This window comes from Tripterygium wilfordii, chromosome 4 (assembly GCF_013401445.1).
Source record: "Tripterygium wilfordii isolate XIE 37 chromosome 4, ASM1340144v1, whole genome shotgun sequence".
Classification (NCBI taxonomy): domain Eukaryota; kingdom Viridiplantae; phylum Streptophyta; class Magnoliopsida; order Celastrales; family Celastraceae; genus Tripterygium; species Tripterygium wilfordii.
In genome coordinates, this window is record NC_052235.1 from 14,763,697 (window position 1) to 14,789,514 (window position 25,818).

The 25,818-nt window shown below is 36.7% G+C and overlaps 4 protein-coding genes and 1 long non-coding RNA gene across 8 annotated transcripts; 2 read left to right on the top strand and 3 right to left on the bottom strand.

Moving 5' to 3' along the window:
• Positions 1-4,237: 4,237 nt before the first annotated feature.
• On the top strand, positions 4,238-6,962 carry LOC119996600. Of its 3 annotated transcripts, XR_005467884.1 has the most exons (4): positions 4,238-4,545; positions 4,631-4,975; positions 5,778-5,935; positions 6,824-6,958. It is a non-coding gene; the product is annotated as an uncharacterized LOC119996600 (long non-coding RNA). The 3 variants fall into 3 exon arrangements; XR_005467883.1 differs by having other exon boundaries at positions 4,238-4,975; positions 6,827-6,962; XR_005467882.1 differs by having other exon boundaries at positions 4,238-4,975.
• LOC119996594 (xanthotoxin 5-hydroxylase CYP82C4-like) lies at positions 5,181-7,469 on the bottom strand. The gene is made up of 2 exons (XM_038843283.1): positions 6,332-7,469; positions 5,181-6,045 (listed from the first exon to the last, which is right to left on the bottom strand). Exons 1-2 carry the CDS (start codon positions 7,283-7,285, stop codon positions 5,422-5,424), a joined length of 1,578 nt encoding a protein of 525 aa, XP_038699211.1. The 5' UTR covers positions 7,286-7,469; the 3' UTR covers positions 5,181-5,421.
• Positions 7,470-10,474: 3,005 nt separating this feature from the next.
• LOC119996599 (alpha/beta hydrolase domain-containing protein 17B-like) lies at positions 10,475-13,819 on the bottom strand. Its single transcript, XM_038843287.1, has 5 exons — positions 13,214-13,819; positions 12,001-12,037; positions 11,460-11,696; positions 11,314-11,361; positions 10,475-11,081 (listed from the first exon to the last, which is right to left on the bottom strand). Exons 1-5 carry the CDS (start codon positions 13,510-13,512, stop codon positions 10,824-10,826), a joined length of 879 nt encoding a protein of 292 aa, XP_038699215.1. The 5' UTR covers positions 13,513-13,819; the 3' UTR covers positions 10,475-10,823.
• Positions 13,820-18,999: 5,180 nt separating this feature from the next.
• Positions 19,000-24,503, top strand: LOC119995824 (class V chitinase-like). Of its 2 annotated transcripts, XM_038842277.1 has the most exons (3): positions 19,000-20,198; positions 20,296-20,325; positions 24,479-24,503. In XM_038842277.1, exons 1-2 carry the CDS (start codon positions 19,109-19,111, stop codon positions 20,316-20,318), a joined length of 1,113 nt encoding a protein of 370 aa, XP_038698205.1. In that variant the 5' UTR covers positions 19,000-19,108; the 3' UTR covers positions 20,319-20,325; positions 24,479-24,503. The 2 variants fall into 2 exon arrangements, with proteins under 2 accessions (XP_038698205.1, XP_038698204.1); XM_038842276.1 differs by lacking the exon at positions 24,479-24,503 and having other exon boundaries at positions 19,008-20,198; positions 20,296-20,483.
• On the bottom strand, positions 22,594-24,471 carry LOC119995821 (class V chitinase CHIT5a-like). The gene is made up of 2 exons (XM_038842273.1): positions 23,321-24,471; positions 22,594-22,864 (listed from the first exon to the last, which is right to left on the bottom strand). Exons 1-2 carry the CDS (start codon positions 24,432-24,434, stop codon positions 22,830-22,832), a joined length of 1,149 nt encoding a protein of 382 aa, XP_038698201.1. The 5' UTR covers positions 24,435-24,471; the 3' UTR covers positions 22,594-22,829.
• Positions 24,504-25,818: the final 1,315 nt, after the last annotated feature.

A 25,818-nucleotide genomic window follows, 5' to 3' on the forward strand; every position in this document is an offset into this window, starting at 1 on the left:
ACATCAATCCTCATGATTTCCATAAAAACACTACCAGGTTCAAAATTAAGTTCATTTGATCAAGAATGAAAGAAAACCAAAAAGAATGCAGCAGAAATTAACTCAATAAAGAAACTGGCAAACTATCGAACACCTTGTGTGCATATACAATAAACTGCCAGCACAAACTACACTTCAAACCCCACAATATATTATGTAAGGTCAGTTGACATGTAGCTATTATAGTTGGGCTATTGGTCTTGGACTTGAGAGGGTCCAAAACCAAATATTTGGTCTAGGAAACTTTTCTTGCGGCACAATTTCCATATTTATGGTAGTCTACCACAATGAAACTTCTCTTCATCTCATATTCATGTACTCAATGCATAAAGTTGGGCAGGAAGGCGTGGAGTAAGAAGAACTTCAAGTGGATTGGCTCTAAATAGAGTGAATCCCGGCCCCTCAGCCATGTCTACTGGTCCTCCTGTTGGGCTTGCAATGTCAAATTCATGTAGCAAATTTGCAAGCGTAAGTAGCATAGATTGGGTTGCAAGAGAAATTCCAGGACAAATTCTTCCACCACTTCCAAATGGTAACAACTCAAAATTTTGGCTCCTGAAGTAAATGTGCTTGTGTGGTGACAAATCTTTCTGGTTTAAACTCTTCAGGATTTGACCATACTCTGGGATCGTGATGAATCTTTGTCATATTGACAAGGAGTTGTGTCATGCATTGCATTGTAAGTCGCTAATCAAAATAACACTGTATCGAGATGTAATTAAATGATCCATGTTTGGCATACCACATCTATAATAAATTGATTTGTATAATTAATTTCAAATTGATTATTGCTTTCTAAAAGGGGGTTAACTTAATTTTTTGTTGTAAATGAACTATCCTAAAAAAGAAGATACATGGCCATAAATTATAAGGATTAACTTCAAGAAATCATATATAATTTATAAATAAATTAATATTACCCTCACTTAAACCGCTTGATAAATGAAGATCTTCTGCTCATTTTATGATTTGGTCATCCATGTTGAATATTAAAATGAAATCAGCAACATAATTGAAACGAAATGAAGAACACCATATACTTATTTATGAAATTGGTGGATGATTTCATAACACATGAGTGACTTTTATGATGAGTTAAAGTAAAAGGACAATTAAATAATTTCAATTTTAATTATTTAAAGTGTATTTACAATTAGAACTTTATGGGTCTATAGAGACTGGGTCTTATACCAAGATTTGAGCTAGCAATAAAAAATAAATAAATTTAAATTGGGTCGGTACAGAGTACTACAAGAAGAAGTTTATATGTCTTTGCCCCCAGGATATGAAGCTCCAAGTGATCAAAGTGTCGTGTGTAAACTGAAGAAAGCCTTATATGGGTTGAAACAATCTCCTCGAGCTTGGTTTGGTCGATTCCGACTTGCTATGAGAAGGTTCAGCTATAAGCAAAGTAATGCAGATCACACTTTATTTTTGAAAAGAGTTGGTGATAAATTAACAGCCCTCATTATTTATGTTGATGACATGGTAGTGACAGACAATGATTCTGAAGAAATACGTAAACTAAGAGACTATTTGTCAACTGAATTTGATATGAAGGATTTGGGGGGATTAAAATATTTTTTGGGCATTGAAGGTGTTCGTTCTGAGCAAGGCATATTTTTGTCTCAACGAAAGTATGTGCTTGACTTATTAGTAGAAACTGGTATGCTTGGATGTCAACCAATTGGATCTCCTATGGAACAAAATCATGGATTGGAAGAGTCTTCGAATCAAACTTCAACAGACAAATTACGATATCAAAGGTTAGTTGGGCGTTTAATCTATTTGTCTCATACGAGACCAGATATTGCATATGCGGTCAGTGTTGTGAGTAGATTTATGCACAATCCTGGTAAACAACATATGGATGCAGTTATTAGAATTCTGAGATATTTAAAATCTGCACCGGGAAAAGGCTTACTCTTCTCTAAGAATGGGCATGCAGACATATGGGGCTATACCGACTCAAATTGGGCAGGTAAAGGAGACCGAAGAAGATCAACCACTGGGTATTTAACTTTTGTTGGAGGAAATCTGGTTACTTGGAGAAGTAAAAGGCAAAAGGTTGTCTCATTGTCTAGTGCAGAAACCAAATACAGAGCAATGGTGAAAGGTATTTGTGAGTTGTTATGGCTCAAACGGCTTATGGGGGAGCTGAGTTTGTCCATTAAAAGACCAATGGAATTGTATTGTGATAATCAGTCAACAATTAAAATTGCTGAGAACCCAGTGCAACATGATCGGACTAAACATGTGGAAATTGATAGGAATTTCGTGTATGAAAAGCTAGAAGAAAAAATAGTTGAAGTTGCGTATATGAAGACTGAAGATCAGTTGGCTGATGTGTTAACCAAGGCAGTGTCAAATTGACGATTCACTTGTCAAGCTGGGCATGTACGATGTCTATGCACCACCTTGAGGGGAGTATTGAATCGAGTGAATATTTGTAGAATATTCTTTAGAATATTGTTTATTCTTTGTATACGTAATTAAGGGAGTAAAATATTCTCTTTCCTTGTTTAAGAGATATGTACATATTATATATACCTCCGATTGAGAGAAGAATAATATCGCAATATTCATTCTCCTAAAATTAAGTATTTATGGATCTGTATACACTATACATACTCACCCTTTTCATGTTCATTCAGAGGGACATCGTTGCAATTTACTTATCCGTGCTTTACTGTGAAAGTGATGTTCGTAATTAAAAGATCTGCGAGAGTCGGGAGGGAGAGAAGCTGAAGGGGTTGCGAGTAGGAATGAAAGTGGCTCAAGCTGCCCGTGGGCGGCTTTCGAGCGGTGCGTTGCAGGCTAGGCCCGAGCTTGGCTCATACGACAAAAGGGCCGAGCTCGGGCCTATTTTGAAACCCCTTCGGTAACATATACATATGAAAAATTTTATATACACACCATAAAAACATCATCTTTAAATTATTTTTTACACATGATATGTTTACACCAAAAAATTATAAGTCTAAATATAAAATTATAATAAAAATACTAAATTACCCTTGTTTTACACAATATTAAAAATATCAGTATTAAGTTTACATATATATGTAACTCACAATTCAATTCCATATACTGCTAGAAGGCGGAGAAGAGGAAGCAGGCGAGTAAGGTGAGTAAGTAACTCAGCCAGGAATCGGTCTTCCATGAATCGATGAGTAGAGTTACCGTTTTGCCCTAGTATAAGGTCATGTGCATCATCTTCGATAGCGTGCTGTGTTTTGGGGGAGACTGAAGAGTGGAGAGGAGAGGAACAGGAGAAACTTGAAAGTTGGGTTTTGTTTGGATAAGATTGGATTGGCCGAGACTGGTAGATAAAGAGAAGTTCTGGACCTTTTGGTCTTTCAAGACTAATCTGCAACAACGCTTGATGAGGAGGTGAATTTCCATTAATTACACGAGGATCTCCAATTGACGGCATGTCTGAGGTGAATGACGAGGATGATGAGGAAGAGGGCAGTCAGGAGGTACGTTGGAATGATAGTGTGTAACTTTTTGATTAAGCTCTTGTTAATGTTGTGTCATTTGAGTAAGCATCTTGTGTTTGATGCAGGAGGGCGATGATGAGTAGTAATGTGATCGAGGGGAAATAGCACAGAAGTTTTGGGGGGAAAAAGTAGACGATGAAAAGAGTGCCAAAACGAAAATAAGAGAGGGAAAAAAAAAAACAAAAAACCCAGTAGTGATTGAGAATTTAAGACTGTTTCAGAGTTTCCCTGTTGTGATGCACATGTTTTTCAAGGTCTACAACAACCAGGTGAAATGATATTTTCTTACAAAAACATGTATGATGAAGAGGGAGAAACAGGGATGAAAATATATTTTAAATTTATAGCTTAAAGGTTAATATGCCATTGTATATAAAGATATTTATGTAAACAAAAAAAATAATAAAAAAATGATGTAAAGATAATATTTTTATGGTGTGTAAATAAAATTTTCATATATATATGTATGTATGTATGTATGTAACAGACGAATATACGATTAAGAAGTCTGTATATACTATATTTATATATCAAAAGCCCTATATCAAAATTCAGAAGCCCAAATACCGAAGCCCATTTTAGATTAAGTACAAATGGTTTTGTTTGGTGGCCGTGGGCCTCATCAATAGTTTCAAGATCAATATAACCCATTAACCATCTTTTATCAATTACATGCTTAGGGTTTGCTTGTGAGTTGTAACAAAGAGGAGTCGAGGCCGCGAGCTGCATATGGTGGGCTCATGCATTGTAGAAGGAGAAGGAGATACGAACATGGTTGCCGACAAATCGAAGGAGTACTAGAAATCTGAAAGAAATTATTGAGAGAAAAGAAAATAGAGTAGAGAATATCACTTTCTCACCATCTCTTATTGGCTTTCTTCATATATGCAAAACTCTTGGTGAGGTTTGAGTTGGCTCGAGTCTGCTATGAAAGTAACAAGTCGATCCTAGGGTCTGTTGAAGCCTGGATCAGTCCGACCCGTTTTCATCCCTAGTTGCGAAGGTAGGGAGACAAGTACAGAATCTATAGCGTCTCTGTCCACTTTATCGTTATCTGATAGAATTTCCTTTTGGAGATGGTGCTATAGGTGGTGGTTGTCGTTGCTTTTGAGAGAATTTATTTGTCGACAGAATAGCAAGGATCTTCCGGCTATCGAAGCATCGACAATGGCGAGGGATGTCATGAGCTTAACTATACAATAGAAAATCGGGATTTGTCCAATCTTATAAAGCACATTGCCTCAACCCATTCTACCGATGTGAGATGTATGACAAGGGATTGGCGTGAAATTGGAGACATGAATCCTTAAGCAGGCACTTACAATTATGCAGAGGAAGATGAAATTGAGAGGGATTGAGCGGATGATGAGTAGACTCGCCGGATCACGTCACAGGACCTCGTTTCGAAGCTCAAGCTCATCTTCTCCAACAAGGTCAGGCAATAATAACCTCTGCAACATTTATTTTAGTTTACTACATAAAACTAGTTTCATTTTAATCATTCGGACTGGGTGTTCGTTGGGTTTTCTTTGGATATGTGGAAACATAAATTAAGCATCAGTGAAGCAGAAGGAGTCTGGTGGATGTATCTGAATATCGTTGACCTAATTGTTCTTCTGTATCTAAAGGCACCTTGAATCTGGATTGTGAAGACACTTGAAAGGAAAGGGAAAAGGAAATCATCAACCCAAAAATTATTGAGCCATGATACAAGATTCGGTTCCCCTTCGATTTTTAACCCACAAAAATACGACAAATCAAAGTTTAAGGAATAGCAAATGGAGTACAATTCTTCACTTGAGGACTAGAATATCTCTACCTCTTTATTTATGGTAGTCTACAACAATGAAACTTCTCTTCGTATCATATTGATACTACTTTAAGCATAAAGGTGGGCAGGAAGGCGTGGAGTAAGCAGAACTTCAAGTGGATTGGCTCTAAATAGAGTGAATCCCAGCCCCTCAGTCATGTCGACTGGTCCTCCTGTTGGGCTTGCAATGTCAAATTCATGTAGCAAATTTGAAAGCGTAAGTAGGATAGATTGGTTTGCAAGAGGAATTCCAGGACAAACTCTTCTACCACTTCCAAATGGTAACAATTCAAAATCTTGGCCCCTGAAGTCAATGTGCTTGTGTGTGGTGAGAAATCTTTCCGGTTTAAACTCTTCAGGATTTGGCCATGCTCTGGGATCATGATTAACCTTTGCAATATTGACAAGGAGTTGTGTCCCTGCAGGGATATGAAAACCGTCGATGGTGCAGTCTTCGGTTGACATATGTGGTGCATCAAGTGCTGATGGGGGATATATCCTCAGTGTTTCCTTGATGATGGCTGGGATGTACACCAATTTTTGCAGATCCGAATCTTCAATGCGCCTATCTCTACCGACACAGGTATCTAATTCCTGCTGCGCTTTCTTTAACTCTGGAGGGTTGTTCAATAATAGTGATATGGCCCAAGTCAAAGCCATAGTTGAGGTTTCTGCACCTCCTAAAACAAGACTCTGCAAAAAGAAAAATCACAGATATGGTAAATAGATAGACAAGTACAGATCCAATACCAAAGATTAGGTCCATGCTCTTAATCATACAAGTTTATAGTGCTTAATTGTTGCTGGGATATATACTTGTGAGTAGAGTGTCATGTGGGTTAAGTATGAAAATGCCAAAGTTTGATTTACATAAATAGATCCAGAATCTAGATACTTTAACCATTTGGGTTAGTAAATTTGGAATGCAGAACAAGTTATACTGTGTGTAGAGAGCAATAAAGAAAATGCATGTGCATACCAGGCATGTGGCCTTGATGATGGTATCTGCATCATGACTGGAGCTCTTTACTGCATCTCTATCACAAATAGATAGCATAACATCGATGAAGTCCTGGGTGCCTTCTACTTTACCAGAAGCTCTCTTTTGCTTATGCTCATTCAACCATTCTTGGAGAATTCCGTCCATCTCTTTGGAAGTCCTTCTCATGGCTTTCTCAACTCCTCCAATATCAAACCGTCTCAAAAATGGAAGCGCATCCCCTACTGCGAAACTCCCTGCCAATGCAAGGAGCTCCTTCAACCCCTTTTGAATACGCTCGTACTCTTCCTTCTCTGCCTTTGTCTTAGCCCCAACACATTGCTTCCCTGCAATCACCCTAGTTATCATGTTAAGATTTAAGTCTTCTAACCATTGCTTCAAGTCCATCTTCACTGCAGTTTCGTTTGTGTTCATCTGCTTACGAATCTTGTTTATGGGTGTCCTCACTTCGGATTTTAGCACCTCTCTTAGCAGGTCTATTCTATGATTTGAGAGCAGCTCCACAGTCGCTATCTTGCGCATCTCACGCCAATAAGGACCGTAAGGGCTGATGGCGAACATTGCATAGTGGTAGCCAAGAATATCTGCGGCCATGGAAGTAGGACGGGTAGCGAATATTCTGTCATTTGTGGTAAAGCACTCTTTAGCAATCTCTGGGGTACTAACAATCAAGGTTCGATGCACTCCAAGCTTTAGAATGAACGTTGGACCGATCTTGTCCGCCATTTCTCCTAAGATTTTGTAGGCTGATTTGGACGATCGTGCTAAGAGATGGAGATGGCCTATGAAAGGCAAAGCTCCCTTAGCTTCTGGTGGTGATTTCTTATTATTCTGCGGGTGTTTTGGTTTTGTGAAAAAATAGTAGACTAGCAAAGTGCAGGCTAATGTGATTGCTACAATGACATTTGTGGGCAATGGTAGCGCAAAATCCATGGTTGCTACTTGCTAATGCTTTGACGTTTGATTTCTAAGCTTATGTTTGTGTTGGAAAGGTTGGGATTGTCTTGACTTGAGATGTATATATAGACAAGTAGGTGTGGATGCCGATACATAGACAAGTGGGTGTGGTATGCAATGGCCAATGAATGGGAACTCATCTTTAATCATTGGATATGCTTTAGTCAACAATAGGAGGCTCTATGATTATTTTATATATATATATATATATATATATATATATATATATATATATTTTAAGGTAAACAACATATGGGACAATATGCTTTAGTCAACAATAGGAGACTCTATTGTTATTTTATACTCTATTTTTTTAAAATGTAAACGACATATGTGCATGTGGGGTCGGAACATGGAAGATGTATGAAGATTTATCCCAACATAATAAATGGAGAGATTGTTTCTAGAAATTAAAATTTGTGAATTCTAAATTGCATCCCTATAATTCTAGCATTGAGTATCGTGCATAAAACTGTCCTAGAACTCACAAATTCTAGGAGAGTTAAGACAAAGACGAATTTATCATCGGATACTACAAGGAATACTCCAACTTCGACTTCTAACATGGTCAAAATAAATCAGCCATGCATTTTTTTTTTTTCCAAATGTGATCATCGTGAATCTTTTGTCTCAATGTTAAAATCAATATCATTCATAAAAAAAGATTTAAAAAAAAAAAAAGACTACTCTTAAGGTTGCCATTCTTAACAGCCCAATTAGCTTTACTTCCAACTTTCTGAGCAGAAATAATATTGTCATACTAATTAAGGTGAATAATATTCAATATTCAAACTATTAATTTAACATATTTGAACCTCAAACCTCAAAACTGTATATAAATGAGCCTCTCATCAAAACTTGCATAAGAAATTGAGTGTGCAGACTCTAATTTTATCTTTATTTATTTATTCATTTTTGGCTGGTAGGATTTAAGTATATGCATGTTGGCTACAATTCTCCTTAAATCATGGTTTAAAATATGATTGAGTATTTTGGGTGCTCATAACGTCATAATATAGTAGATTTTGAGGAAGAAAAAAAATACCGAAAACTTAAGCCCTAAACATTGAATCGTAATGCTATTTTTCTAAAAACAACCATGATTTAACATGATTTAGGAAGAAAATTCAGTCAATTTTGTTTAATAGAATTATAACCCCCAGCTCATAATAAACAAATATAAAAATCTAGGATTCTAATGGTGTTTTTCTTTTTTGAAATTCAGGGACTTGGGGAGGCATGGACTCGAACCCACGACTTGATGGGTGAGTGAATCTTTACATGCAATCCATTCGCCCTACCGGCTTGGATGCTAGGATTCTAATAGTTTCTAACCACATTTAAGCCACTTTTTCTAACCCTTCCCTCAAAACAAATTTTCATCAGGGTCAACTTTTCACTTCATTGTTGGGCTGATGTTTTGTATCATTGGTATTGGTTGCCATCTGGGCTTGGACACTTAAAGGCCCAATCAGCAGAGAACGTTGTCTATCAGGCAATCAAAATATACTGATTCTCTCTAGATTGTATAACTGACAGGTAAACATACAGAGACACTAAAGATAAAGAAAAAAAAAAAGAAAAAAAAAGAAGATAAATCAGTCAAGAGAAAGAAAGAAAGAAAAATCAAGCAATATTTGTACCTGTGTTATTGGGAGAGATGGGGGGTTGCACAACTTGCCATTAAATCAAAAATAAAGCACCATCCTTTGCTTCTGGTGGTGGTTTCTTACTATTATGTGGGTGTTTTGGTTTGATTTGTGAGGAAAAAAGAAAAAGAAAAAGAAAAAGAGTAGACAAGCAAAGTGAAGGCTAAGGTGTATGATTGCTACAATGACATTTGTGGGCAGTGGAAGGGCAAAATCCATGGTTGCTACTGCTTTGATATGTTTGATTTCTAAGCTTACATAAGCTTATCTTTGTGTTGGAATGTTGGGATTGTCTTGAGATGTATGTATATGTAGATGAGGCAGGTATGGTATGCAATGTGTAATCAGATTATGAGATCTCTAATTTTTAATTAGTGGTCAATAAACTTTAGTCAACAATAGGAGCCTCTCTAATCTCTATGGTTATTTTATGTTGTATTTTATTATTTAAGGTAAACAACTCTCTGATTATTTTATGTTATATTCTATTTTTTAAGGTGTAAACACCACGACACCATCCATGTGCAATGCTCTCGTCACGGGTGCAGTCAGGAAGTGATAATGGGGTGGGTTAATATTAAAATAATAGTGTCTTGATTTGTTTGAAAAATTTTAGTGGGGGTTCAAGGTTATTTTATAACAATAAAACTCATTGAAATGAATACACATGGGCATTTATGTGGTATTTAAGAAAACCTTTATATATATATCAAAGCCATTAGTTAGAGTGCTAAAAATAATGTGTATCATTTTGGTGACCAAGATTCAAGTCTCTCTATCTCGTTTCAAAAAAAGAAGAAGAAAAAACATTTATATTTTATTATGGTATTCAAGCTTACCATACTCACAAAAGAACACAAACAATAATATGAATCCACTATTTCTATTACAAAACAAACCCCTCAAAAGACTTACTGTGAAGAGTCTTGGGCCGATACCCAGTGCTCATGTAAGAAATAATGTATGGTGGTATTAACACACATTGGGCTGAGCAAGCGCCTACCTTGCTAATTGCGATAATGATAACACCCATGAGACTTAAGCTCACAACTCCAGCTTGTGTTAAGAGTTACCGCAGTCAAGTTCATCATCTCATCCAACAGCTTGTTGTTGATAAAAAAAAAAACACCCTAAACCGTAAATCTTAACTTCTAAACCCTAAATATGTAATTTTCAAAGAAATCATGATTTTACATGGTTTAGGGAGAAAATTAACCATTTCCAACCTTTCCCTCAACCATTTTCACCACTTCATCACCACTTCAATGTTGGGCTGATGTTTTGTATCATTGGTCCAGGTCCGGTTAGTATAGATCGAGTAGAGAGATCGTGATCTGGGCCTAGACACTTAGGGCCCAATCAGCATAAAATGTTTCATATCAGGCAATCAAAAAACTGATTCTAACCAACCAGAGGTGACTCGGTTAGTAATTGATTGTGTTAGGTATATATGTGTGCCTAAAGTTTAATTCCAACTGCAATCACATTTCTGTACGGTATTTTAAAAAAAAAAAAAAAAAAAACTGGACTGGTTCTGTACATTACAGGTCACATGTAAACATACAGACACTGAAAATAAAAAGAAAAATCAGTCAAGAGAAAGCCAGGTACATATTTTTTTCTTTATGGAAATGATTATACAACCTTTTTTGATATATTACATAAGAATTCCACACCAGGAAAACACATTCCTCATGAACTTGATGCAGCTGACTCCTACTTCAAAAATGGGGATTATCCAAACATGATCTGAATCAAAAACCAAGCATTTGTACCTGTTTCTTGGGAGATGGGGGTTGCTCAACTTGCCATTACATTAAACTACCTGCAACTTTACACTCGCTAACTCGTTTTTTGTCGACAAACTATCTTTTCCCAAATCTCAAGCACTTGTTGTGTTTAGCTTCCATAGTCGGGTTCGGAGTGAGTTGTTTTGTTGGTGCATTGGTGAGGGAAAGTTTCTCCATTGCATTTATGTATTTTCTCAAGTGCTTGATGTACTCCGGATAAGTTTCCAGGTTGCAATGTCCACCACCTTTCACCCATAACGGATCATACTTCTCCTTTGATAGTTCCCACAAGCGTTTTCCGTGCGACCAATCTACAATGTCATCGTTCGTTCCCTGCAGATGTTTCATATGTGCATCAAAGAAAATTGCGGTTAGAAATCACATATGAAAGCTCAATCCAACCTCGGAACCATAAAGAAAAAAATCCTTATGGTAACTTATCAAGGAATGGTTGCTCGTCCATAAGTTGCGTAATAACAACATATGACTTGAAGCGCGATTAGGGTAGCAATGCAATTCTCTCTATATCAAAAAATGGCAGGGAAACTTGACCAAACATACTTACATGTATAACCAGAACTGGACAGCTGACATGCCGGATTTTATCTATGTTCTGAAAAAGTGTCAAAGGGGTTTCGTCAATTACAAATTTATCAGATACAATCTTGCAACAGAATATGCAATCCAGAGAGCACCTCAAACAGAACTTACTTTAAAAATGTCAAACCAGAATGTCATCTTTACAGGATATAAGACCCGTATGCCCGAAAGAATGGCACTATGAAGAACAACACCTCTCAACTTCTGCAAACGCGAGCCTAGGTGCAGTGTTGGTCCACTTCCAACAGATTGGCCATACAAAATCAACTCCTCCTGCTTAATTCCATAATCTCTCTTCAAACAATTGTACACAGCCTCTACGTCATGATAGGTGTTGAACTCGGATGGCTGTTACAATCACAGGAATTACAACATGTTAGGTCTTCAATCCGCTTATACCAGAAGAAAATCGAAGAGCTGTGCTATTAAGCTATTGCCATAGACAACACGTACAATATCGCCACTATAGTCATTTTCTCCATTTATGTTATTTTCGATCAGATTTTTTCATGACGAATACTAAAATTTCAATGCTATGTAGGTGATGGTCATAAGTATGCTAAAATCTTCAGGACGAATTCGTACGTTATGTTAGAAATTTTCAGACCAAATGAAAACTCCCAAATGTAGTTGATAGCATTTTTTTGTTTACCTTGCCGGTAGATGCTCCATATCCAGAATAATCGTAGCTGCAATATCACAAATCAGCAAGTAAATAGTGCAATATCATAGCTTATACAAAATAAAGAGAAGCAAAATCCATAATTTATCTCTGAACAGGCCATAAAAAAAACTCTGGACTCATGCAGAATTAGACTAGAAACCCACAATCCATTAGCATAATACCCATAGATTTGGTCACAAAGACACACCATCACATTCACCAAAAAAAAACAATAATCATATCACAATAAAGAAATGTTTAAGCCGGCTTTTGAATATTATTAGCAAGAAAAGTATGATATCATGGATGATGATATATGTAGCCAATAAAATCGTAGAGATAGTTAATACCAAATTATCAAACAACTCTTCCTCGCTAAGTTCAGACACATAGTTCCGATCCCCAACAAGAAAATGGCAAGAGATTATTCTGAAATGATTATTGATCAGGCAACACTAAATAAAATCGACCATCATAAATTTACTCCATTGTAGTAGCATTTAATCAAGAAATTTAAGAAATAGAATCCTTCACAGTTTTCGGTCAAATGATAGAAAACTTCAACTTGTCTGTTAGACTCTAAACCTTAGAAACATACAACCTAAATGAGGACAAACCCTGCAATATATTATAACATGTGACAGTTGAAATATTGCTTTCAAAACAAAAATAGTACAACTTTGACTCTTCAAGGTAGTAAAACATTTTACCCCAGAATGGCAGAATCCAATAGTTTTAAACCCAATTCTTCCAAAATGAAGAATCTTCAATGCTAAAATCGATTTTGGTCATCTACTCAATCTGAGTAACAGAGCAAGAAAAACAGACAACACGGACAATAGCCAATCCAACAGAGACACTTTTTTTTTTTTTGGTGACGAGGAACCTACCGAAAGCATAGCCCACCGAAATTTACCCCAATAAGCAATATCCGCAAACCATATGAGCCGGTTAAGTCCAAGACGGAAATAACGCCAAATCGCCCAACAGTGGGTGTTAGAAAACAGTTAACTTAACCATTGAACCTATGATTTTTCGTTCCAACAGAGTAACACAATAAAATAAAGAACTGAAATCAAAAAATTGCTCCACCAATCGACTATGGAATCAATCAGAAAAACCAATTACCAACCAAAACATAATCAAACGCCAAAAGAGTTAACCAATTTGAAACCCAAATGGAGAAATCCATCAAAAGTACCTCATGATATTTACACGAAGGTGCGCCCTGAGTTCGATGAAGAGCTCGGTCATCTGACCAAGGTCAGCAGCATTGCCATGGGAGTACAAGACCGTGAACCTCGCAAATGGGTGTTTCCAGAAGGTCGCGACAACCTTGTTACCTACCTTGGTCTCCAACAAATGCACCTCCATGTTCTTATCGGAGGTGACACCAGGGAACACAAGCTTCCCGTCCTCCTCCCTGTACACATCGTATGTTGGTGGGTCTGGCGGGAAGAAGGCGAATTTTGCTGCCACGTTTGATGTTACATTTCCCATTTAACACACAAAAAAACCCACTTTCAGAATTTTTCTATTTCTCTGTCTTTGTAGAAACAAATTGATTAAACAAACATATATACAAGAAGAAGAAGAAACAGCAGACGAAAAATTGAGGAATTTTGATTTGCTACTGAGTTTTTGTTTGTGGGTGATCTCTGTTTATGGGTTAATGTGAAAAATCTGATCTATAGAAGGGTGAGCCGGAAGAGAGGGACGGCGGGAGGTCTTGCCGGTGGTGGTGGTGGAGATTGGTTGTGTGTATGTGTTTTTTTTTCTGTGTTGAAGAAGTTTGTTGATTACGATGATCTGCATAAGCTTCTATTTTTGTTGTGTAAATTTGTACGACACCCCTTGTTTTGAGATTCTGGTTTCCAAAAGACATGTTTGTCCTTCATTTATTGGAATTTACTCGTCTCATCTTGGGTAAAAGTAAAAAAGGAAGAAGAAAAAAAAAAAGAACGTAGAAAATTTTATTATTGTTTACTTTTACTAAGATTGCTAAAGTCTTATGTCAATTCAATATGTAATAATTCAACATAACGTTTTTCAACTAACTTTAATGAAGAGAATCACGGGTAGCTCAAATGACACTCATGTGTATGATATCTTTAATAAAGGTCTTGAATTCGAGTCTTCCCCATCCCCTTCTCCCTTCTCATGTAATAAAAAAAATTATTTTTAATGACATAAACTCATGTTTTTTAATTCGTGTAAACAGAATAATTTATTTTCAACCAACTCACTCATTCATTTTAGGTTGTTCTTGAAATTAGAGGAGTACTATTAGGATGTCTTTTGGTAAATTCTCATTTCTTAAGAAATTATATATTAAAAGAAATAAATAGTTATGGTGACGAAAATACCTAAAATTATATATGCAACGAGTTAATAATGTTCATTTTCCCATTGAAGGGTTAGTATCTCAAACTCGACCATTTGAGTGGTACTATAGTGATAAACCTTTATGTGCTCAAATCATATGGATTCAGAAGGTCTTGAGTTCAATTCTCACTATGAGTAATACCCTTGTTGCCTCTCGTTGAGCTTTAATCCAACTTACCCTGTCGTTAGATAGGAAACTTTTGTGCACTCGAATTTGAAAAACCAGAATTTAAGCTCATATTGGATGTTTAAACATCAAACTTGTAAAGTTTCGTTATGGGTTTAAAAAAAAAGCTCACACTCAATGATATAAAAGGTTTAATTCCATGTTTGTTTGGAATTAATAATTATGATGCAATCTCATTGGAAGGGCAGTTTGGACCTTTCAAATTAAATTTTTTTTTTTTCCTAATAGCTTGTCCCAAAGATCCAATCCAAATCAAGCTATGCACATCCCAAAACAAAGTGCTCTTCATTAATGATGTACAATCAAGAAAGTGATACATGCAGAAAAGAAAAAAAAAATACTAAGAAAGAGAGAAGATGGACGGCTGAGATTTAGTCAAAGGATGCTTTGAAAGTATCTTGGAAGGGGAGGGGAAGGTTGATTTTGGGGTTCAGAAATGTCAGAGTCAGACATTCCCTTGTTTGCTTTTGTTCAGGAAAATGTTTTTCACACACACAGAAAAAAGAAAGACGACTGAAAACGGTTGGTCCTGTTCCAGTTGGATTTAACCTCTTTCCCTGTACTTTCCAAGGTTATAGAGGTAAATTCACGTGATTCCTTAGTTCTATATATTTTTTATATAGAGCATCATCGACTCGTGTAAATTTCGAATATTTAAATTATTTTTGCTCTCTATATACTTGGACGAGTCGTAGAAAGTTGACTCGTAGAATTAAATTTGGGGTAAATATTATTTTCCATCAATGAAACACAGTTTGTTACATCTCAATCGTTGATTTTTCAAACGTTTCTTTTTAGTCACTAGTCTTACATAATTTTACGATCAATCTTCGAATCATCTCGGGCCATCAACAACCTGACGTGGCATCAAAAATCAATATATAAGTACTTTTTTGGATGGTTAAATTAATATATAAATCATAAATGGGTATTTAGACAACCGACTCAAATTAATTTAAGGGTTTTGGTTGCACATTTTTATTTCTATTATCATACAAATTTTTTTAAAAAAAATAATAAATAAAATTTTTAGAAGTCAAGTAAAAATTCAACTTGATGAGATCAACATTTTTATTTTTCTTTACCTAATATACTTTTTTCCCATATAAACCATCACCCATGCGTTTACTTTACTTTAGTAAACAAGATCCTCTTGAAGTTTTTAAACCCATATTCAAACTAAATTCTGATTGGAAAGGGCATGGAAATTTGTACATGGTGAACCCACTAGCAAACCAAAACAACACAAAAGATTGAAGAAAATATCTACAAAGAACCTATGACATATGGTAGTGATTGAAGCATATGCAATTTAAGGGAGAATGACATATGGTGACAATACCTTATTAATTAGGTTTAACAATTGGGTAGGTGATTGAATAACTATCAATTGACTAGTCTACTACTACTATATTTTTGGAGTAGGGGGGACCTTTGCCCCCTTTACAAATGGGGGACCTAATTCTTCCCCCCAAAAGAAATAATTGATGAAGAGAAATTGAATGCCAAAAGAAGAGGATGAAGATGCATGTCAAGCAATGACCTTATCTTTTTTGAAAGCAAAGGACTTTCTCATGAGGTTTTTGATTAGGTTGTTACAAAGTGATAGTGGAACAATAACACCAAACACTAGTCTACCATGGTCATAAGTTTGCCTTGAAGAGGACGCTAGGGTTTTAGTGGGAGTCAAATAAAGTAATAGACCTTATTATTATAATAGATTAATAATTCAAAGGAGTTATGATGTTTTTATTTAAATGTATTTTTTATTTTTTCAACAATGAGGGTAGACTTGAGGGATTTGAGGCACGTCGGGTCGACTTTGCACCGGACTAACAACCAGTGCACCATTTTCTATGTTTTAAAATAATAGATATAAAATATAAGTGATTTTAACCGTTAGATCATAAATTTATATTGAAAATTATGGAAAATAAAAAATATATTATTTAAAATTCATCCGACTGTTCATATTTGTTACTAACTTTTCTTGATGAATTTAATTAATTTTTCATAAAAAAAAATACATGATAACATACACAATGTTAAAATACGTCTATCTATTTTTTTCCAAAAATTTAAGAATATTTTGGTGCACCGATTTTTAGTTCGGACCTATCCTTTGGTGACTTCACAATTCATTTAGAATAAGAGAGTTTACAATTTTAATCTAATGGTTTGAGAGGCGTGTCACATCACAAAACAGTATTGTTTTTGCATTTTCAAAGTTTATCTAATTTTTCCTCTACCATTTAGACGTGAATTTTAGACTCTAAAAAATTACGAAGCATCCAAACCTTGTATTGAGACTTGAACCTAAGGAAAAGGATTTGGTCAAGAAGCCCATAGAATGCTTAGAAGTTAGTGCCCTCAAAAAAGATGAACAAGAAATAAAGAAGCTAGGTATCCCTTAAAAGAAGGCAGAGACAGAAATGGGATTAGATAGTTGATTAGTTAAAATCAAAATGCTTTAATATATTGGAGAAAGTGAGAGCTAAATCATCCAAAGATTGGTCAACCTAAAAAGCACACTTACTTAAAGATACCACAATAAGGATTTTCAGAGACAAAACACAAATCCAACTCATTTGCCATTGCATCTCTTCTAACATGTAATGGTAGTTGGAACCATGTACCCACAGAAAAAGAGAGAGAGTATTACATGGATTATATAATTCAACTTGCATCAAATCATACTGCTTCACAACAAACCTTGTTCTCTACACTTATACAATAATGAAAAAAAAATTATATATTCAAAGATGGTGGTTAACAGTTGGTATCTTAGAAGTTTAAACCTAAATTGTATCTGATATGGTCCAAACTTGTTTGTGAGGCCTACACGCATAAATATTTTCACATAATGATAGAGTAAGTTTGACTAAAACAAAGAGAGTAACCACAAGTGTATAAGTGTATTGGTCACAAGCAACAACAAAGCAAACTTTCCACACAAGTAAAGGAGAAAAAGAATTACCAAAAAACGAGAAAAAGAGTCATCTCAATAAAATATTTGCAACTAAACATTTTCGTCAATGTTAGGAGTGTTGGAGATATGAGAATCATAAATGGGCTAGGCCCAAATAAATGGCTCAATATAAGGAGCACCCAATATGGGTATGTAATTTGATTTGGCCCATAAGGTTGTTATTTATGATAAGACTCAAATCTCCTAATTGGATTTGAATTGAGCTTATCAGTAAATAACAACTTAATACTAGTTCAAATATTAAATAGAATCCAAATACAAATTAAACTCTATCCTAAAAGATCTCTATATTAGGACGGTTGAAGAGTTTTTGACGTACGCTTCTAAGAAGTACGTTAGCTGAAGAATTGGATACTTTCAATTCTTGAAACAGAGAGATCAAACACTTGTGAGAAGAGTGTTTATCAAGCTAACCTGTTTTATTGTTTAGGGTATTTGTGTTGTGTAATCGGTGACCGATCGAGTATTGAATCACTACAACCTGAAAGTTCCTGACAATTCACGCTACAAGAGGTATGTAAATTCCGCTGCGTACTTAAGTTGTGATATTCTACAAGGAGAGTCCTACAACTTGTAGAATATCACAACTTAAGTACGCAGCGGAATTTACATACCTCTTGTAGCGTGAATTGTCAGGAACTTTCAGGTTGTAGTGATTCAATACTCGATCGGTCACCGATTACACAGCACAAATACCCTAAACAATAAAACAGGTTAGCTTGATAAACACTCTTCTCACAAGTGTTTGATCTCTTTGTTTCAAGAAGAATTGGAAGTATCCAATTCTTCAGCTAACGTACTTCTTGGAAGCGTACGTCAAAAACTCTTCAACCGTCCTAATATAGAGATCTTTTAGGATAGAGTTTAATTTGTATTTGGATTCTATTTAATATTTGAAATAGTATTAAGTTGTTATTTACTGATAAGCTCAATTCAAATCCAATTAGGAGATTTGAGCCTTATCATAAATAACAACCTTATGGGCCAAATCAAATTACATACCCATATTGGGTGCTCCTTATATTGAGCCATTTATTTGGGCCTAGCCCATTTATGATTCCCATATCTCCAACACAACTAATGTGGGATTCTCATCCAATGTATAAGATGGAACTCAACCTCAAAACACTTGAGAGCCCTTTTAAGGACAAAAATCACATAGGGTCTTTGGCTCAATGTGGGACAATACCTCAAGTATTGTTGGGTCCAACATTTCTCCTCTACCCATTCTTCAAATTATAACATTCCGCCTTTTCTATGCATTTTCGAATTCATGAACATGGATTCCATGTTTGACCCGGTAGAATTGAAGAATCAAGAATGGCTTTAATGATAGCTTTCATCGAATAGAAGAAGAGAGCATACTCATCAAGTAATGCAAGCTCACAAAAATCTTGAGTTTATTAAAGTCAACAAGGTTACTTGTCCAAATGCATCAAGAAATTATCCAAACTTGAAAAATGGGGAGTTATATACATCTAGAAAGCTTGTAACATCAAGCAAGATATACAACAATTTCTATTTCTTATCTCAAAATGGTTTCTGAATCCAAAATCCATCTCTTCTTCATCTTTGCCCTCCCTTTTCTTCTGCAAATCCATCTCTCCGCTGGACAGAATGCAGTTAAAGCCGCCTATTGGTCCGCTGACAGCGAATTCCCAGTGTCCGGCATTGACTCCTCCCTCTTCACTCACCTCTTTTGTGCATTCGCTGATCTTGATCCCCAAACCAACCGAGTCATCGTTTCTTCTGCAAACGAAGCAAGGTTCTCTACCTTCACACAAACTGTTCAACAAAAGAACCCTTCAGTCATGACACTTTTATCGATCGGTGGTGGAAACGCAAGTCAGGATGATTTTGCTTCAATGGTTAGCCAATCCAGCTCGCGAAAATCATTCATCGACTCCTCGATAAGTTTAGCAAGGTCTTATGGCTTTCACGGCCTTGATCTCGATTGGGAGTACCCTAACACAACAGCAAGGATGTCCAACCTGGGTTTGCTTCTCAACGAATGGAGAGCCGCTGTGGCCAGCGAGTCCACCACATCTGGCAACCCTCCCCTGCTTCTCTCCGCGGCTGTTTTTCGCAATAAAGACTATTATACCATAGATTACCCCATCCAAGCTATATCAAACAGCTTGGATTGGATCAACGTGATGGCATATGACTTTTATGGACCAGATTGGTCCCCGACTTCAACAGGTCCTCCTGCTGCATTGTACAACCCTGGAACTCAAATCAGTGGAGATTATGGAATCACATCTTGGATTCAGGCTGGTGTGCCTTCAACTCAAATGGTGCTTGGATTTCCCTTTTATGGCTGGGCGTGGCGGCTTTTGAACGCTAACAACAACGGCCTCTTCGCACCAGCTAATGGATCAGCTCTGCCAGGGGAAGGCTCTATAGGTTATGGACAGATAAAAACATTCATCAACCAAAACGGGGCAACAACTGTCTATAATGCGACTGTCGTATCAAACTATTGCTACTCTGGGACAACATGGATTGGTTATGATGATACAGAGAGTATTTCTGCTAAGGTTTCATACGCTAAAGGTAAAAACCTGCTCGGTTACTTTGCATGGCACGCTGGTGCAGATGATAATTGGACCCTTTCCAAACAAGGTTAGTCTTCTGACTAATTTATTTTGTTCATCTCCATGAGCACTAACATACATGTATCAAGTATTTTGATATCTAACTTACTTTTGTTGCTGTGCAGCATCATCTACTTGGGGGGCATAGGCGATGCATATACACACACACACACACATATATATATATAGGAGTTTATGCACAGCATGTCAAATGCAATGGCACTGACATATATAGACATGTTATTAGGAATAAGCAAACTAAGCTGTACTATTCTAAATAATGAAATTACAGAACAATTTCTACTTTAGCTCATATGGAACAATTGCCGCACGTAGCGCGGGGTACTAACCTAATTATCTTTATTATATTGTAACATATATCTCCAGGCTCAGTTTTTGTTCTGTGGTTTCAAGGTTGCTCCAAAATAATTGATCAACTAAAACTAATCTCTATTCTATTAATAATATATGATGACCATGAGTTATAAAAAAAAATCAATTTTATGAATTATAAGACAAAAAGATTTTAAGACAAGCAATGAACACACACCGTAGGGGTGTGCACGATCCGGTTAACCGAGCCATCAAGGTTAAACTGTTAACAAACCAAAAATTATGATTATGCATACAAAACCAAGCCAAAACCAAAAATTATGATTATGCAGATAGCCATCAAAGTTAAACTGTTAACCGAACCAAAACTTATGATTATGCATACGAAACCAAGCCAAAACCATCAAATTGATGACAATGGTTAACCATGATTATGCATACGAAACGAAGCCATAACCATCAAACTGATGACTATGGTTAACCAGTGAAACCAATTCGGTTTCAGTCTGGTTATGATTATGAAGCTGATACTGTTTTCACTTCTCCAGTTCACTTAAAGCATTCTCCGATCTGACAATTGCTCAATCCAGTACAATAGTAAAATTGCTCAATTCACATATACTGACGAAAGAAGAAAATATATGATAGACTGAGAGGTTCAATGGCTTGTTCTTCCACTTGATCTGCATTGAAGCTTCGGGAATGTTCTCTACCAAAACCTTTGCAGGGCTTCTTCTTTGCCCTAACCTGTTTAATTGGGCTTACTGGACCCTTTTTTTTGATAAACAGATCATGGTATATATATAAGAGGAAAACAGGGGAAAAGGACAAAAGGGCATCCAAAAGATGGCCTGGGAAAAACAAAGAAAGTTGCCTAAAGAAAGGAAAAGAACAAAAAAAACTAAGCAAAAGATAAAAACAATGTCTAATTTTATGCAAACATAGTGATTTCCATGACTTTAAAACTTAGAATTGAAAGCTTGGAATTAGATGGCCGATGATATGGTGGAGGGGCAGTGCTTTTCTCTACCAGTGTTGGGACTCTTGCAACCTTGTGTAAACATTGACCTTCCTCTTTGATGGCGATGGAGGAATCTGATTTTTTGGTGGAATTATCTCAAACAGCTTCAATCTTACTTCCTTACTCTTTTTAATCCGTTATCTGCTTGTGTTACCTGTCCATTACTACTACCTGTTTAAACACATCCTTTATTACTTATTCAAACTTGTTTACTTCTTTATTCTATTAGTTACATCCTTGTGACCGTTTCCTTTGAAACCAATATATTTTACTCAGGAGCCTATTGCTCCCTTAAGATGTATAGTGGTTAAGAAACAAATTGCTTTGGAGGGGTGAAGCAAAATCAGGTGGAAACTTTCTATGTATGTTTAACAGTGGTGTTGTATGACAGAGCTCAATGCCAGCTTATCAGATATCTCTAAAATACCCAAAGCCTTGGGCAAGTCTTTTTTGTTGGCAAAGACCAATTGCAAAGCAATCCAAACTATGATAGCTTAATAAGAAAATGAAGAAGCAAAGGCAGTAGGGTTTGGACAAGTTTAATGGGAACCAATAAATGAGGTATGTCAACCAACATCTTCTTTAAATCTTGAGTCAGTCGGATTTCCTAATTACTAAAGTCAAAAGAGAATCAATTTGAGCTTGTTTGCCCATGTAATTCTACCAAAAAGTAAAAACAATTTATCCCCAGAAAATTTAAGTAACTAGTAACACATCATAACTAAAGTTTCCTGATTATAGACAAAACGCCAAGAGTTGAAGGGATGAAAACAGTTTAAAAATCACCATCTATAACAAAAAGATCACACCAAAAAATGACAATCCTTTCTAGCTACGAAGATTATGGCATAATGCCAACGGTTCCTCACACAAGCAAGTAAACCATTCATATAAACAAAAGTTTTGAACCTTTTTTGTTTCTTTCTTAATCTTAGATAGTTGTTTTAGGCCAGTCGTGTAGTGTATGATTTGGGAGAAAGGTTTAGCACAATAGGTATTGTCCACTTTCGGTCCACTTTCAATCGAAAGTACGTACAATTTTTTTTTTAAAAAAATGACACTCAAGTGGTTGGAAGTGAGCTCGTGTATATAAACCACATCACTTGATACTCTCATATAAATTAAGGAAATTTAATGTTCTAACAATAACACTAAGCTTAACCAATCTAATTGGGCGAACACATGCCCACATCTAATGATTGGATCATAGCGAACAATATATATATATATATATATAGTCCATTAAATTGCAATTCAAACATGGGTTTGGTAAATGTAGATTAATGTTGTTCCCAATTCCCAACTTCATAGCGATAAGTCATCAATCCACGCCCTTGAAGCTGCATATTATGAAGACAATATATGAATTAGTTTTTAACTGATGAAAATATTATAAACTAAAACTTCAGAAAGGAAAGTGGCATTCTTGTAGAGACTAGAGGATTTTTAGTGGTCTTGAGCTAAGTCTCAGTCCAACTAATTTGTCGAACGAGTTTGTGCGTGGTTAGTCCAGTCCACATTTGGGTTTAGTGGATTATCCAAAGTATATGTTTGTTGAGTTATTTTCGGTTAAAAAAAACCAAAATGATATATGTCCATAATTTTCTCATCCATAAATTTACGTAATCTATGTGGCAAACAAAAAGGGCATGCCACATAGATTAAAAAAAATAAACAAATTTTATTAAATAAGCTACATAGGCATGCTACATGTTTATGTAAGTTTATGGATGTATATTTTATTGATGTGTAGTGCTTCCGAAAAAAAAAAGAGTTGTAGTGTCAAAAAAGTATACCTTGTTTAGAGATTTTCCCTTCGTTATCATATGAGACAGCCCAGAAGAAATACCCGAGAAGCCCATGGGCCTTAGCGAACCCTATCTTCGTCGTTGTTGATGTGACATCATCGTACCCAACCCATGACGTCCCAACATAAGAATATGTGGACACACTCCCCACGTCATATACCACGGTGGCACTGTTGTTCCTATTGTATTGCTCTAGCTGTACGAATGTTAACACACCATCCTCTCCTGGTCCCAATCCCACTGCTGGGGCCCCAATCCCATTTATATTTGGGTCTTTAAGCTTCCAAGTCCTTCCATACAAAGGCAGGCCCATAACCAACTTGCTTGCTGGAACACCTGCCCTGATCCATGACTGAAGCCCATAGCTAGTGCTAATATTACTCTTTTGGTCATATAGTGCAGCATGGGCCCCCGTCTGCGACGTATCCCACGACCCATGATAATCAAAACACATTGGGCTAGCCCAGTCCAAATACCTACTAATCGAGTTCACTGGATATTTTCGAGGGCCGCCGTAGATGACGAACTCGACTGAGTAGTAGACTGCAGCCGTGAGCAGCAACGGAGGCCGGTCATTCTTTTGGGCCTCTATTTGAATCGCAGCCCTCCATTCTTTAAACAGGCGGCCCAAATCCATCATTTCTTTTGGGTCTTTAGGGAACTCCCAGTCAAGGTCCAATCCATCAAACCGAAACTTCCTTGCCAAATCAATAGCTGATTTTATGAACACTTTTCTCGTTCTAGCCTTTGAAGCCATCCGAGCATAAAGAGTCGGATCATCGCCGCCGCCACCGATCGAGATCAATGTCTTCACTGGTGGGTTTTTACCGTGGAGGGTGGTGGTGAATTCACGGAGGAGGGACGCCGTGGAGTTCGATGCTTCAAACTTGAATGTGACATTACTAGGAGATATAAAAGCATAGTATATGTGAGTGAATAAGGTGGTGTCTATAGATGAGGGAGGGAAGTAACTTATTGACCATGTAGGCCAATAAGCCGCCTTCACTGGCGGCCGCACAACCACCGTGGCGGTAGTGGAGGAGGACAAGGAGATGATTATGATGATAAGTATGATCAGATGAACATACTTGAAGGCAGCCATTGTTTTTTAAGTCATATGATTGATGGTTGTGTCTGTATATATATATATATATATATATATACACACACATATATATATAAACAATGTCAGAGGAAGTAATTCAAGAGGGTAGGCTGTAGGCAATTGGACTATTCCTTTAAAAGTAGCTACGGGGATTGGTGTTTATCAGAAAGCACAACACAGTGGATCACTATGAGGGGTTGAAAATGATCTATGTTTTTAATTGGTGGATGTGGATTGATCCGTACTCTATTGTTTGTTTTTTAAAATATCTCTAGAAGGCCGTCATTGGTGACCTATTCATGGGTTCAACGTCTGAATTTCAATATTGGACCTTTCTCCATTTAATGCTCCAACCACAACTAAGTACCCCACTAATTAATTGTCACATTTGATTAATATTTTTAATCATTATAACATTTGATTAATTATTTCATTAATGTGAAAAACCCTTTGATAGAGTAGAACACTCGATTACTCGAGTGGTCAGATCCCGCCAACCACATAGGAGCATATACAAAACAATTTAAGTAAATATTTATTAAAAAGTGGAGTTTTGCATTGTAGAGAAGGTTATTCACAAGCTGTTGAGGACCAACGTTCTGTGGCAGATACATGGGCGCCCCCAAAGACGACCCTTCTGGGTCGGCCAATTGACAAATTGACAAAGGACATTGTTTACCGTCTCTTCCTCAATTTCAATCTCCATGTTTTCTGCTTCAAAATCGAAGAATTAAATGATCAGATGATACGAGCCCTCTATAGTCATTGGGGTCTGGTTGGTCTTCACAGTCGGGTCTATCCCGAGATGGTCATCAAGTTTGGGTCTGTCCTGGGATGGTGTTCAGGGCCCGGTCGGTCTCGGGACGGTCTTCGGGATTAGGTTGGTCCTGGGATAATCGTCGGGGTCTGGTCGGTTCTGAGACAGTCTTCGAGGCAGGGGTTGGGTCTGTCCCGGGAAAATCTTCTGGGTCGAGTCTATCTCGGGACAGTTATCGGGGTTGAGTCGGTCCCGAGATTGGCTTTGGGGATGGGTCGATCCTGAGATAGTGTTTGGGGCCATGAATGCAACTAAATGAGTTACATTACGCTTACTTGGCACGTTGAGGTTTGCGGTCTATTGCACTAGTCTATGGGTTCCTCATAGGATTTGGGACTCCGTAATTCGTTTAAATTATATAGTTTATAATTTGAATATAATGGTTTTGGATATGTGTCACATCATACCATATTTTTAATTTCCTATTGTTAAAACTTGTGTGAAATACTAGAGAGCGTGACAATCCCACCTGGGCAAGATTAAATATATGACGGGGTTACCCAATATTGTAATAATCGTTGATCAGCAAAAAGAATATACAGCTCTTCGAGAATGTATCATTTT

Excerpts from the sequence above, each read along its gene's own strand:
- LOC119996599 (XM_038843287.1), bottom strand. The coding sequence starts at position 13,512 with ATGGGAAATGTAACATCAAACGTGGCAGCAAAATTCGCCTTCTTCCCG. Across the intron at positions 11,697-12,000 it reads ATGGAGCATCTACCGGCAAG|CCATCCGAGTTCAACACCTA; the intron begins GTAAACAAAAAA and ends TGATTGTAACAG. Across the intron at positions 11,362-11,459 it reads TCTGGTTTGACATTTTTAAA|AACATAGATAAAATCCGGCA; the intron begins GTAAGTTCTGTT and ends ACACTTTTTCAG.
- LOC119996594 (XM_038843283.1), bottom strand. The coding sequence starts at position 7,285 with ATGGATTTTGCGCTACCATTGCCCACAAATGTCATTGTAGCAATCACA. Across the intron at positions 6,046-6,331 it reads TCATCAAGGCCACATGCCTG|AGTCTTGTTTTAGGAGGTGC; the intron begins GTATGCACATGC and ends TTCTTTTTGCAG.
- LOC119995821 (XM_038842273.1), bottom strand. The coding sequence starts at position 24,434 with ATGGCTGCCTTCAAGTATGTTCATCTGATCATACTTATCATCATAATC. Across the intron at positions 22,865-23,320 it reads AGGGAAAATCTCTAAACAAG|CTTCAAGGGCGTGGATTGAT; the intron begins GTATACTTTTTT and ends CATAATATGCAG.
- LOC119995824 (XM_038842277.1), top strand. The coding sequence starts at position 19,109 with ATGGTTTCTGAATCCAAAATCCATCTCTTCTTCATCTTTGCCCTCCCT. Across the intron at positions 20,199-20,295 it reads TTGGACCCTTTCCAAACAAG|CATCATCTACTTGGGGGGCA; the intron begins GTTAGTCTTCTG and ends GTTGCTGTGCAG.